Source organism: Rattus norvegicus, chromosome 19 (assembly GCF_036323735.1).
Source record: "Rattus norvegicus strain BN/NHsdMcwi chromosome 19, GRCr8, whole genome shotgun sequence".
Lineage (NCBI taxonomy): Eukaryota > Metazoa > Chordata > Mammalia > Rodentia > Muridae > Rattus > Rattus norvegicus.
The window spans coordinates 18,412,293-18,425,612 of record NC_086037.1 but is presented as its reverse complement, the minus strand read 5'-3'; the positions used below and the strand labels follow the sequence as shown (position 1 = coordinate 18,425,612).

At 42.3% G+C, this 13,320-nt stretch overlaps 1 protein-coding gene across 1 annotated transcript; it reads left to right on the top strand.

Annotated features, from left to right (window-relative positions):
- The first annotated feature begins 2,984 nt into the window (after positions 1-2,984).
- On the top strand, positions 2,985-5,868 carry LOC134483194 (disks large homolog 5-like). The gene is made up of 3 exons (XM_063278465.1): positions 2,985-3,178; positions 4,245-4,404; positions 5,667-5,868. Exons 1-3 carry the CDS (start codon positions 3,097-3,099, stop codon positions 5,812-5,814), a joined length of 390 nt encoding a protein of 129 aa, XP_063134535.1. The 5' UTR covers positions 2,985-3,096; the 3' UTR covers positions 5,815-5,868.
- Positions 5,869-13,320: the final 7,452 nt, after the last annotated feature.

The window sequence follows — 13,320 nt, the reverse complement described above, 5'->3', positions numbered from 1 at the left end:
TTTAAGTAAATAATAATGTTCGTTTCTTGCTATTGTGGAGGGAATTAAATAGATAATATGTAATCATGGAAGTTTTGAAGTACCATCCATTTTTCTGTTCATTAAATCAATCTTACTCATTTCATTGATGAAATATGTATGTTTTCCGTTTCACAGTTATATGTATAATAAAACCAGTATAAAAACCTACAGAATATTCAGTTATTATAGATATTTGTCATTTCTTACAGAGGGCAACTATGATTGACTACACCCAATTCTATAAAAAACAAAACTCAGGAAACCTGGCCCTTGGCAGCAATGAATCAAGAAATATCTCGGATGGTGGGGCATGAATTCTGCCAAGCAATGACCTCAGATAGGTGGGGTTGTGAGGAAGATGTGTGGTGGAATAGCACACTAGATTCACGTTGTATCATCTTGATTTAATCGAAGGACAAAGAAGTGCAGTATCTCTGATGGCTTTCTTCTAACCCCTTGAAAGGTTCACTGGGGATTGACCATAGAACTTCATTCTTCTTGCTGGGGCAGCAACACTCAGGGAAGCTTTAGATTGCCATAGGCACAGTATTAGGCTAGAAATGCTGAGTAGGTGATACTAAGTTATTCAGATGGTGATACCCATTTCATTTGTTCTTAACGTGGACCTAAGGAAAGACAGATCGAGGTCCTTAGAATACAAAGATCATTTCCAGTTCTTTTCTACCTTTCCTGAATGAAAGACTGGTTGGCAGAGAATGGTAAAAATTCAAGAATTGGTAGATGATGCTTTGAATGGAGGGTGGGTTTCAGTGCTGGTTTTAGACAGGTTCTCAATTACCCCATCTTGTTCTCTACGTTGCTTGTCAGGTTCACTTTGAGCTCAAATAAAGCTGCTTCCACTTTCCAACAGGTAGTCTTACAAAGGGGCCTCCAAGGACTGTGAGGACAGCATTAGCCAATGAGAGCTGAGGTGTGTAACCCACAACTATAGCTTTATCTGAAAGACCCTCAGACAGAGGAGACTCTCGCTCCAGTCCTGAGGACAATCACCACCCCATGAACACACAGGACTCAGTCTTGATGTAAAAACAAGAGGTTTACTTTGGGATACCAATGCACTGGGGCTCGACACGGTCCTCACGCAGGAGGGATGTGAGGAGCCTCAAACAACAGAAATATACAGCTTAAAATGTCAGTTAAGATTACACAGTTTCCTTAGCTCAGCTATTTCGTGCCAAGGATAACTAGGCAGATGTTTCTCGTCCTGGAATTCCTGGGATAAGGCCGTAACCACATCAATGCAGCTATTTCAGTATGAAGGACGTCTGACTTGATATATGTTTTCTTATCCTGGGGTTCCCAGGACAAGGACCAAGGATATCTGTCTTGGCAGGTGTTTCTCTTCTGGAGTTCCCAGGACAAGGCTATAGCTATGTCAGCCTATAGCACAGCTGCATTCAGTACCAAGGATATCTCACTTCTATAGTGGTCAGTCAGCTTCCCAGAGATGTTTCCTGTCTTCTAATTGCCCTGCAGTAAATATGTTCTGTACCCTCTGTTCTTATGGTCCGGCAGCTTCCTAGAGAGTGGGTGGGAATGTGCTTTCTGTACTTTCTGGTCTATTGTCTAATGTGTAGGGGCTAAGCGAGGGCCAGCTTAAAAGATTCTCATTCGTAAGAAATGGCTGTACTGATATCAAACGGGGATCTTTCATATCCACTTTCTTCCAAGTCTACCAGCCATCTCAGATTGTTGCTGTAATATGCCTGACAATCAAGGACATAGAAAAAATTCTTGATACACAGCAAGGACATTGTGATCATATGCTGTGTTGTTATGTATGTTCTAGATGAGGTTGGTTAAAATGACAATATTGCACAAAGCTTTATATAGGACCCATCAAATTAAGGTTCACTATGCACTGTCATAGCTAAAATGGCCTGGTCAGAAGTGACCACTGGATCACTCTTCTGTAACTTCACATGAAAGGCTTGTGCTTTTTGTGTTTTTTTATTTTTCTGTTTTTTCTTATTTATTTATTTATTTATTTATTTATTTATTTATTTATTTATTGTTTTATATGTTGTCAGGAAGATAGTTCAAGTCATGGATCTGCCCCCAAAATCTGAGCTTTGCTACCAATACTGTAAACAATATTAGTATATGCATTCAATAAAATAACTTGTTTTTTTTTTTTAGTAGGATAGATGCGTTTGTGTTTTGTGGGGTGATCCATGAAACAGGAGTGAAGATGCTTGTTTCTTACTCTGTCCACTGAGTTATGTCTCTAGGCTTGTCCAACTCCTTTGGCTGTACCCCCCCCACACACACACACATTGCTGACTATTTTATTTTTCAGAGGAAATCAGACGTTATAGCTTAGAGAGGCCTGTAAGCAATCCTGCTTTTGTAACTTAGGTGCAGAGAGGAGAGCCCCACACTCAGCCTGAGGGTGCATCCACTGGTGGATCCAATATTTCAGTTTCCTCTGCTAACAGATCACCACATTGTTGCCAGGACCATAATGAATGCAATTCTTTCTCCTAAGGAATCCGGTGGCAACTGTTAAATGTTAAGCACAAAGCTTAAGGTTGTACCTATAATACACACCCACATCGCAACCTACCCTACAGGCTATTTCTGGGTGTGATTTCATGCACCTGCACATGATGAGACAGGAGACCTCTTTGCTACTTATAGTAACTGGTGTGATTTCTCAGTAATCTTTAATGGGTAATATTGCTGACTGAGGAGAATTTGAGGTAGGATGAAACATTTCTGTGCAGGGATTGGGGAGGAAGCACTCATTTAGATATATAGCAATGACTTAGGTTTTTCCAATCAAGCCTAGAGCCAAATTTGGCTTTGGAAGCATGTGGTGCTCAGTGGCTATGCCACAGGGAAGTCTCCTGAAAAGGGCACATCAGCTCTTGCTCAGTACAGGGAGAACATTAGCAGGGAGGCAAAGTCTGTTATCCATGACATCAGCCGGCCCTTCGTGGACATTCTATTGTCTCCTAGAGAGACCTTGGAATCCCTGTGATGTCACCAGTATCGTTGTGACAACCAATTCCCTACTTTTTCTCTTAGTGTCCAAAGGATATATCCACAGGCATGTTTGCCCGTCTTTGTAGGCGCTTTGGGAGAGTTGATGTTGATAGAGAAGAGTCTAGAGTGAAGCAAACGAAACCTAAAGGTAATGATGGACACAGGACATGGGGAATGTGGAGTAAGTTCTGGGCAGTGTATGTTGAGCTTCCTCTCAGGGGTGAGTGTGGGGGCCTTCAGCTGGCCTTTATAGCAATGGGCCACAACCACTGGAACATCTCCACAGATATTGAATTCCATGATTATCACAATTCCTGAAAGTCAAGGTTTTCACATTATTAGTTTCTCCATAACCACATGGAGGATATGGCAATGCCTATGCTATTATTGGGTGAACTTCTAGTCTTTACTTTTACAGTGCATTCGGTATGTTAAATTGATATAATAACACCATAAGTAGTCATGGAGGGTATAACTTTTCTGAATTAAACAGGGCATCAATGTACTTCACTTTCATTGCTTCTTTAAATTCAGTGACTATCTGACAGTAGTAAGAGGGAGAGAACTGTGCTCCTGGCATGACCTTATATTCTTAGAACTCCTGTGACTACCTCTGGCTGACGGGGCCAATCTTACCTTCATATATTAGAGGTTCTGTGTGGCAGATATTTTTCTACAGTAGCCAAACTATATGGAGCAGGTAGAGAAAGAGCCTGTAACCTATTGGCACTTCTGGGGCATTTGTCCTTTCAGTAGGGGGAATTAATAAATCTGTTGACCATGTCCTCCCCCTACATGACTTTTTAATGCAAAGTTATTGGACTAGAGTAACAGTGTAGGATATCTGAGTATCCCTGATCAATCAATTCATTGTGGATGCTGAATTGATGATCTGACTTCTGAAACCAGAGGGGTGAGGGTCCTGAAACCAGGTTGTAGCCTGCGTACCTGATAATAATCCTGGAGAAGGCATCTCTCTGGTACTTGTAAGCCTGTGTGGGCGGGCATAGGGAACACCTGGCTGCTTACATCTCTTGGTCTCTATATAGTAGTGGGGAAACTGTGATCCACTTAGGATGCCTCTTACACATAGACCAAACTCCTTGCAGTGACACTGGCTTCCAAGCATGTTCTCCTGTTTGGACCTCACTGTGGTCTGTGTATGCTCTATGCATTCACCCCATGCGGGTTCACTTGTGTTCTTCTACCTACAGAGGCCTGCAGACAGACGTCATCCCCTGAAAATGTCCTAAACAAGGTGCAGGCCAACGAGGAAGAGGAGAGGCTGAATAGAGAACTGGAGCTAACTACCAAGGAGAGAAATGAGCTGACAGATCGCCTCCTTTATGTGACAGGTGGATCCATGAGCAAGAGGTATGCATTGCTCCAAACAAAGGACCTTGTTCTAAACCTCATCTCCCATAGATAGGAGAGTCAGAACCTGACCCTTACTGAGGAGTGAGATTGAAAATGGACTCTCTGATTCTGCCTGTTGAAAATCTGAACTTGCAATCTGAGTGAAGATTTCAGGGATAAAGTCACTGGAGCATGAGTTCCCAGTGTACAATTGGAAAGCCCTTGACAGGTGGTAGTTTTGCAAGGTTCTGGGTGCTGTGAGTTTGTGGAGAGTGTTTGTGCTTGCTAGGAAGGTGACTGAACGCTATCATCTCATGGCAGCAGCCTTAGGTGACAGGTCCCACAGTGTTCATATCAATGCTTAAGTAGAAGGCCTGAGGCTCTGGCCTGCTCCTTCTTGTCTCTGTGCCTTACACTCTGAGACAGTAATGGTGCATGCATTTCTACTGATTCTCATTGTGCTCTTTCCATATTTGTCTCTCTTTCTCATTCTCTGAGTCTGTTTACTTTTCTTTTCTTTTTCTTTTTTTTTTTTTTTTGGTTCTTTTTTTCGGAGCTGGAGACCTTACTTTTCTTTTCTTGTGGGTGTGCCCCAGCTTGTGTGTCTGTGTGTGCACAGCTCTGCATGCATGTGCACAACCTTTATATGTTTCTCTATCCCTCCACCTTTGGAATTTAGGGGTCTGTTTTTTGACCTCAGGATTTACCTTTATAATAGTTTCATGGAGGTGTAACTGCTTTATTTTGGAAGCCCCACTTTCAACAGCACAGTTCTTTGCCTGTGTAGTCACATTTGTCTATACATTTGTATGCCTTGGGCAGATTATAAGTTTGTGGCAATATCTGGTCTCATCTCCAGAATTATGTGTACTGTCTGCCTCTAGAATATTAGTTATTCGGCTTGTAGCATTCCACTTGTCAAAACAGGAAAAATGAAATCAGAGGTTTCTGGATGTGTGTGTGTGTGTGTGTGTGTGTGTGTGTGTGTGTGTGTGTGTGTGTGGTTGGGTAAGCTCTGTGGCCTAGGCTCTTGACAGCATAACAGTTTTGAATGCAGATCCAGCCCTCCTGATTGAAAAAAGTGAGCCAGGGAACCCTTTATCTGGGTGCTTAGCTTCTGTTGTCCTGGGCACACAATTCCAAGTTTCTGAAGCTGAAGAAGATCCAAATATGTAGAATTCAGAAAGTGTCCTTCCAGGGCTGGGGTAATACAAGACATAGCCTGAGTTCATATAATCCTAAACCTTGATGTTCATTGGGTTCTATCTTCCTGGGGCCAGCCCCTACTTTAGGCCAAATCCATTTTATGAAAACTTGAAGATAAAGGAGAAAGAGGTCATGTCATTACTGCACAACTTAGACACAAAGAACATTGAACATCGTGAGAAATTTCAGGAGCTCAAGAAGGAGATTAACTTCTATCGGTAAGTACTGGTCAAAAGGGCCCATCACTTGTGGAATATCCATTGCTGCCTCTCTTTGTTCTGGACTGGAGAGCCTGCAGCTCTGGGTCCATGTCTTCTGCTGTTTAAATATCACTGTGCCGTGGATCTTTTGGACTCAGTTTCAGTTCCATAAGAGACTGTGACTTCTCAGCACAGTGTCTATGCATCTTTAGAAGGCTCTGGATAGAACTATACTGATTCAGGCATCAGAGTGTTATTAGGCCGACCTGGGCCTCTGGGGTCATACCAGGTTTAACAAAGCTCAATGTGGGGACCACATGGTTAGCATGACCTCCCTTGGTTCTACTGTCCTCTTGTGGTTGTTTACTGCCTACTAATTGATGTTGCCCAGATGCATTGGGCTTTCATGGATAGTTGTAGATTCCTTGTTCTTTTGGAGAGACATGGACTGTTAGGTGCTTGGGTCACAGAAACAATTTATTCTTCCCTGGATTGGCCATTTGCTGTTTGTGCAGCAGCCTTACATGTATGGAGATGTATTCTATGAAGTCTTTATGGGTATCTGGGTCCTGGTGGAGTTTGTGGGATTTGGCAGTTGGAATGGGAGGAAGAGGCTTCAGGATCTTACTATGCAGAGTGTGTTTCCAGCAACCTGCACAGCCGGCTCCTGATGGACCAGGCATGTATGAAGAAGAAGTTGGTCACATTGAAGCAGGAGAGCAAGGAGTTAGAGCGATATTTGTTTGAGTTGAACCCGAATGCTGAAGACGAACAGGAGAAGACCAGCAACCTCCAGACCCAGCAAAATTTGGTAGGAACAAGCAGCTGAGTCAGATTAACAATGTCTGATACCATTTGCCTATTGGATACATCTTTGCTTCCCCTATCATCTTTCTAATCTCCCCACACCCAATCAGTCACCCACCTCATGTGATAGAGTTATTCATTGCTCTGTCTATGCACAAGTATTCTGGGATGTTAACCACTTTTCAGAAACTGAATTATGGGCAAGTACACTTCTCTGCCCTTTTTGAAACTGCAGTCCAGAAATGGTGACAGAGGAATAACATATCACATGACTGCATCTCCCTGTCATAGATTGGATGCTATGAAGAGTTTTGAACGAGTTCTTGGTCGTGTGACAAAGGTCATACAGGGGTCATGTGATGGTTGGAAGCACCTTGTAGGGATAAGAACCAAGTGCAAATGGCAAATGAGTCCTGGTCATTGGCTTTGATCTCAGTATCATGTGGCCTTCTACTTTCTTCCTGCAACCCAGTTAGGTCTCTTCTCCTTTCCCCGTTCTTGGTTTTCACTGGTAGAAGTTTGAGGAGCAGCTTGTTCTCCCACAGTACTGTGAGGGTTGTTGGTGATTTTCCCCAGGCTGCAGAGATATCAGCAATGATTTCAGTGAAAAGATCAGTGTTGTCTGTCCAATGCAGCTGAAGGGACAGAAGGCAGCAACTTGACACCTGGTATGCGTGTCCCCACTAAATCAGTGTCTTAATAGCTGCCTTCTCCTCCCAGGTCTCAGGAACTGCAGGAGACATGGAATAGGACAGATCCCAAGAAGACAGCCCCCTGAAGAGTGAGTTTCTCTGTCAGGAGTTCCCTGCTGACGACAATCCTCAACAGTCAAAGACTTTTTTGGGGAGAATATTCTTCTTCTCAGTTAATTTCCTCATTGTATAGAGACCCTAAATTTATGTATCCGTATGCCAGCCTGTCTCATTGAGGTCTTTCTCCTCTCTCATACCGACAACACCATTTGAGAGACATCTGAGGGGACTGCCTTGACATCTCCCTAGAGGAGAAACAGCACTACAACTGTGTTTCTAAATGTTCATTAAGAAAATGCTGTTAAGAAATATTTTTGGTTATGATTTTCATTGAAGTTTTCTTTTTGTTATTTCATAGTTATATATTCTTGTTACTGTTTTTCATTTTTTATACCATTTTAGTTGTTCATTTTATGCCTGTTTTTTGTAAATTGTATTCCTTATGAATAAAGATTGATTTGTAACTCTTGACTCTTAAGACCATCTTATTCAAGGGTCCTTTCCCCTCCTGTAGACTTAGAACTGACAGCTGGATATGGATCTTTGCATGGTCCAGGCAGCATGAGTAAATAGGGAATTTAAAGCCACCAAGCTGTACACAGGGTGATAGTGTCTTTTGTGTGGATAATGTGACTTTTTTTATGGACACACACTTTATGATGTAATCACTGACATACTGTATCCATGCTGTCATGTGTTCTGCTCATCCTAATCTATATCAGTCTACAACACCCATTCCTTATTGACTGTTTGCCCAGATATTGAGTAACACACACTCATGCCTGTAGAGCTGCAGAAAAAATGACAATTTTCACAAAGGAATATAGAATAATCCTAATCGAGAACCATGTGCCTCGGTTTTTCTTACAATACAGCATTAGTATTAAACCACAAAGATAATGACCATCAACGTCATTTTGGGAAATAGGTTTTTATAGGTGCTGTTTCATTTGATCATTCATATGCTGTGTTTTTTATTGTTGCTGATTATATTTATTTTCATCATTTAACTCAATGGATCTTTTTTTTTCAAATGTATGTCTGGTCCACTCCTGAGTGCATTTCCCTCATGATCCAAAAGAGGGAATAGCATTCCCCATTGTAGATGATTGTTAGGGACCATGTGGTTCTTCTGAGAGAGCAGCAGATGCTCTAACCTGTGAGCCATCACCACAGCTCCTGTAGGTAGCTTTTGTCCTTCCAGGGCATGTGCTATACTAGATGGACGCCATCATCTCCCATTAAGGAGAGAGATCTCAGGAGATTTGTATGTACAGGTGGTTGAGCGGTGCCTGCTCAATGTGGTAGCCTGCTAGGCATCCATACCGGGCTCTGGTGCCTCCACTGCTCATTGTGCATTCAGCATCATCCTCCAGCATCACTCAGTTTCAATTCCAAACAGATCTTTCACTTACTATCGATGATTATATACATTAAGCACATCTGATAAAATACAGAAGAGACTAGCCTCCTTCTACAGGCCAACTTGGCATAATGAATTCTTTTGATAGAAAGCAAGATAATTATCTTAATCTATGCAGTTTAGGGAGGTCCTCAAGAGCATCCATAGTGAATGCAGACTGCAGCTGTGACCACATGTTTCTTTTGCAGAGCAGGTCTGTGCAAGCCCAGAACTTAGGTGGGATAGTTCATGTTTTACCTTTTACATGGAAATCTGTGATCGTATTGAGAAAGTATATTTTCCACGTGACTCATTTACAATTTATGGAATTAAACTGACTTACTGAGAGTGGAGGTGACTCGGAGGGAGAGATAAAGTGCAGAAGACTTATCCAGTATGTCTGCAAACAGATGCTGTCTCATTAGGGCTTTTCAATGCTCAGCAGCTAGAGAAGCAAGGGAGAGGCATTGGTGACTCTCAAGCTTAGGTCCTCTAGTCATTATAAGCTGAGCATGACACAAAAAGTCATAGGTATCACACTAGAATCTAGTAACTAGATTTAACCAACCTATCACATTAATGCTGTGTTTGGTGGTATTTTTTGCTCTCCTAGAACCTGGAAGAGGCTTGGGGTTTTCTAATCCTACTCATAATTTATTATCCTTCCCAACACTATGTGCTTTGTTCTGTTAATGCTAACAGCGGCATCCAATACCTAGGATATTTTCTACTGACATGTGTGACGTGAGACAAAACAGTCCCTGTCATCCCTCACCTGAATAAACTTCCTTAGAGGACAGTGTAGTTGGAGGGTCCTTCTTTCCTCTCCAAGATCGAGAAACATTTCCAGTCTTCAGACAAGTGTGTCAGCCATTGTCCAGTGACTGTCTTGAGATGTCCACATTGTCAGCTGAGTGTCGTCATCCAGCCTGCCCTGTAATTGTTGTAGATGATTAATAGGGTTCCAGCCCTAGGATTTAATTCAGTGCTACAGTACTTGCCAAACATGCTCAAAGCCCTAGCTGCCACCCTAGTCCTGTGTGCTCTAGAGAAAGAAAATAAAGAACCACATTGTCTATCAAGTTTCTCCTCCAATAGAAGGAGAATCTGCATCCGGTCTTTTAAGTAACTCTAAGCCCCAACTTCCCCACAGCTCCCTCCTTCGATTCCATTATTGGTGCATTTTCAGTAACGCTCACTTTATTTTTGGTGTGCAAAGAATATGCACCATGTCAGTAAAGTGTGTGTGTGTGTGTGTGTGTGTGTGTGTGTGTGTGTTCATCCATGAACTCACTATAAATTATTATCAAATGACCCAGAAGACCGTGGAGAAACCTGTCGATGTGCATGCAGAATTATGTTATTACCATTCCATGGCACCTTGCAGGGAACACTGAAATAGTGGGCGGCTTTAATAGAGCCTAAAACCAGGCTATGCATGGTTTTCGGTAAGATTGTGATGTGCAACACCGCAACAGAGATCAGCAGAAGCTTCATTTATTCCATGCTGCTGTTACCAAGGTGAGGCAAAGCCTCATCCCATAGAGAGTCTGGTAGGATCTGATGAAGGGCAATAAACTCAGGGTTGAAATCAAGCCTTTAGAAACAAAGAGAAAAATACAAAATCAAGGAAAGCAAGAGCTGTCTTTTTCTTTTCTTCCTCTTTTTTTTTTTTGAGAAGAACCACAAGAGAGACAACCCCTTCCTCAAACTAACAATGCACAAGAGAGACAATACATATATTAAAAATCAGAAATGAAATGAGGGACATAACAATAGACACCGAGCAAATTCCAAAATCATTAGTTCTTACTCCCGAGGACTTTACGCCAGAAAACTGGAATATTTATTCGATATTGTTGATTTTGTAGACAGATAACAATTACCAAAGTTAAATCCAGATCTGGGAAGGTATCTGAATAATACCCCTAAGAAAATAGATACACTCATTAAAGGTTGCATACATTATATATTATATTGCTTTCTTTTTGCATGATTAAACCCCTTCAAGGACATTTAGCTGTGTTATAGAAAGTGTTACTTTCAAAACAAAAGGACAAAGAGAGAAATTGTGGAGTCACTGAGATACACTTCCCAGACAGGATCAAGGCAAGACGGCTGAGAGATGCAAGCAGGGGCTGGAACGCTGCCCTTGAGAAGGAAATGTTTTTCTCACTTTACCTTACACTATGTTGTACTATGTCCTATTTTGTGGAAGCGGGTCTCATGCTCTCTGGGTTATGACAAGGATATTGTGATACTAGGAAGAGGGGTGATTTGCTATACAGATATTTTAGGGAGAAGCCTTTGCTTAGTCTCACTTCTTTGCCTAGTCTTGCCTCAGTCGTTCCTGGTATCATGGGAATAACGATCTTATTATATCTCGCCCTAAGGGAAAGTGAGGTAATGCATATTCATGCCTACATAAGGGTTAATAGGCTTGCAGCTGCATGCAGTTGCATCTGCCTTTGCTCTGCATCCCCTGTGTCCTGGTTATTTGTGACTGTACCTGGGCCCCCAACGCGCTAGATGTTGACAAGCATCACCCTTCTCAGTGTTAGGTATATATTTTTTTGAAATCTATGATGTGGAGGCATATTACAGCAACAATATGAAATAGCAGGCTAGCATGTATGAAAATTGCTGTGTTTAAGCTAGGTGTGGGGACAAGTCCTCAAAGGAGCTGTTAAGATGGGAAACACATACTGCATTTGTTGCTGGAATTGAGTTGCCTCAGCTGTGTTGCTCTGCCTGCTCAGTGTCCATTCAACATCACTCTGTTTCTACAGAGGAACTCAAGGTTTGCCCCAGCGGCCTGTGAGCTGTGATATGGGCAGAGAAAGGCCAGGACACAGTGGTGATTTCCCACTCCTCAGTTATGCTGAATTTTCCACTACTGTACTTGTATACACAAGTACAGTGTGGTCAGGTATTATAGATATTTGTCATTTCTTACAGAGGGCAACTATGATTGACTACACCCAATTGTATAAAAAACAAAACTCAGGAAACCTGGCCCTTGGCAGCAATGAATCAAGAAATATCTAGGATGGTGGGGCATGAATTCTGCCAAGCAATGAACTCAGATAGGTGGGGTTGTGAGGAAGAAATATGGTTGAATAGCCCAATTGATTCAGGTTGTATCATCTTGATTTAATCTAAGGACAAAGAAGTGCAGTATCTCTGATGGCTTTCTTCTAACCTCTTGAAAGGTTCACTGGGGTTTGACCTCAGTTCTTCATTCTTCTTGCTGGGGCAGCAACACTCAGGGAAGCTTGAGATTGCCATAGGCACAGTATTAGGCTAGAAATGCTGAGTAGGTGATACTAAGTTGTTCAGATGGTCATACCCATTTCATTTGTTCTTAACGTGAACCTAAGGAAAGACAGATCAAGGTCCTTGGAATACAAAGATCACTTCCAGTTTTTTTCTACCTTTCCTGAATGAAAGACTGGTTGGCAGAGAATGGTAAAAATTCAAGAATTGGTAGATGATGCTTTGAATGAAGGGTGGGTTTCTGTGCTGGTTTTAGACAGGGTCTCAATTACCCCATCTTGTTCTCTAAGTTGCTCGTCCTGTTCACTTTGAGCTCAAATAAAGCTGCTTCCACTTTCCAACAGGTAGTCTTACAAAGGGGCCTCCAAGGACTGTGAGCACAGCATTAGCCAATGAGAATTGAGGTGTGTAACCCACAACTATAGCTTTATCTGAAAGACCCTCAGACAGAGGAGACTCTCGCTCCAGTCCTGAGGACAATCACCAAGCCATGAACACACAGGACTCAGTCTTGATGTAAAAACAAGAGGTTTACTTTGGGATACCAATGCACTGGGGCTCGACATGGTCCTCACGCAGGAGGGATGTGAGGAGCCTCGAACAACAGAAATGTACAGCTTAAACAGTCATTTACGATCACACAGTTTCAATAGCTCAGCTATGTTGGTGCCAAGGATAACTAAGCAGATGTTTCTCGTCCTGGAATTCCTGGGATAAGGCCATAACCACATCAATGCAGCTATTTCAGTATGAAGGACGTCTGACTTGATATATGTTTTCTTATCCTGGGGTTCCCAGGACAAGGACCAAGGATATCTGTCTTGGCAGGTGTTTCTCTTCTGGAGTTCCCAGGACAAGGTATAGCTATGTCAGCCTATAGCACAGTTGCATTCAGTACCAAGGATATCTCACTTCTATAGTGGTCAGTCAGCTTCCCAGAGATGTTTCCTGTCTTGTAATTGCCCTGCAGTAAATATGTTCTATACCCTCCGTTCTTATGGTCGGGCAGCTTCCTAGAGAGTGGTTGGGAATGTGCTTTCTGTACTTTCTGGTCTATTGTCTAACGTCTAGGGGCTAAGCGAGGGCCAGCTTAAAAGATTCTCATTCTTAAGAAATGGCTGTACTGATATATAAATGGGGATCTTTCATATCCACTTTCTTCCAAGTCTACCAGCCATCTCAGATTGTTGCTGTAATATGCCTGACAATCAAGGACACAGAAAAATAACTTCATACACAGCAAGGACATGGCAATCATATCCTGTGTCGTTATGTATGTTCTGGATGAGGT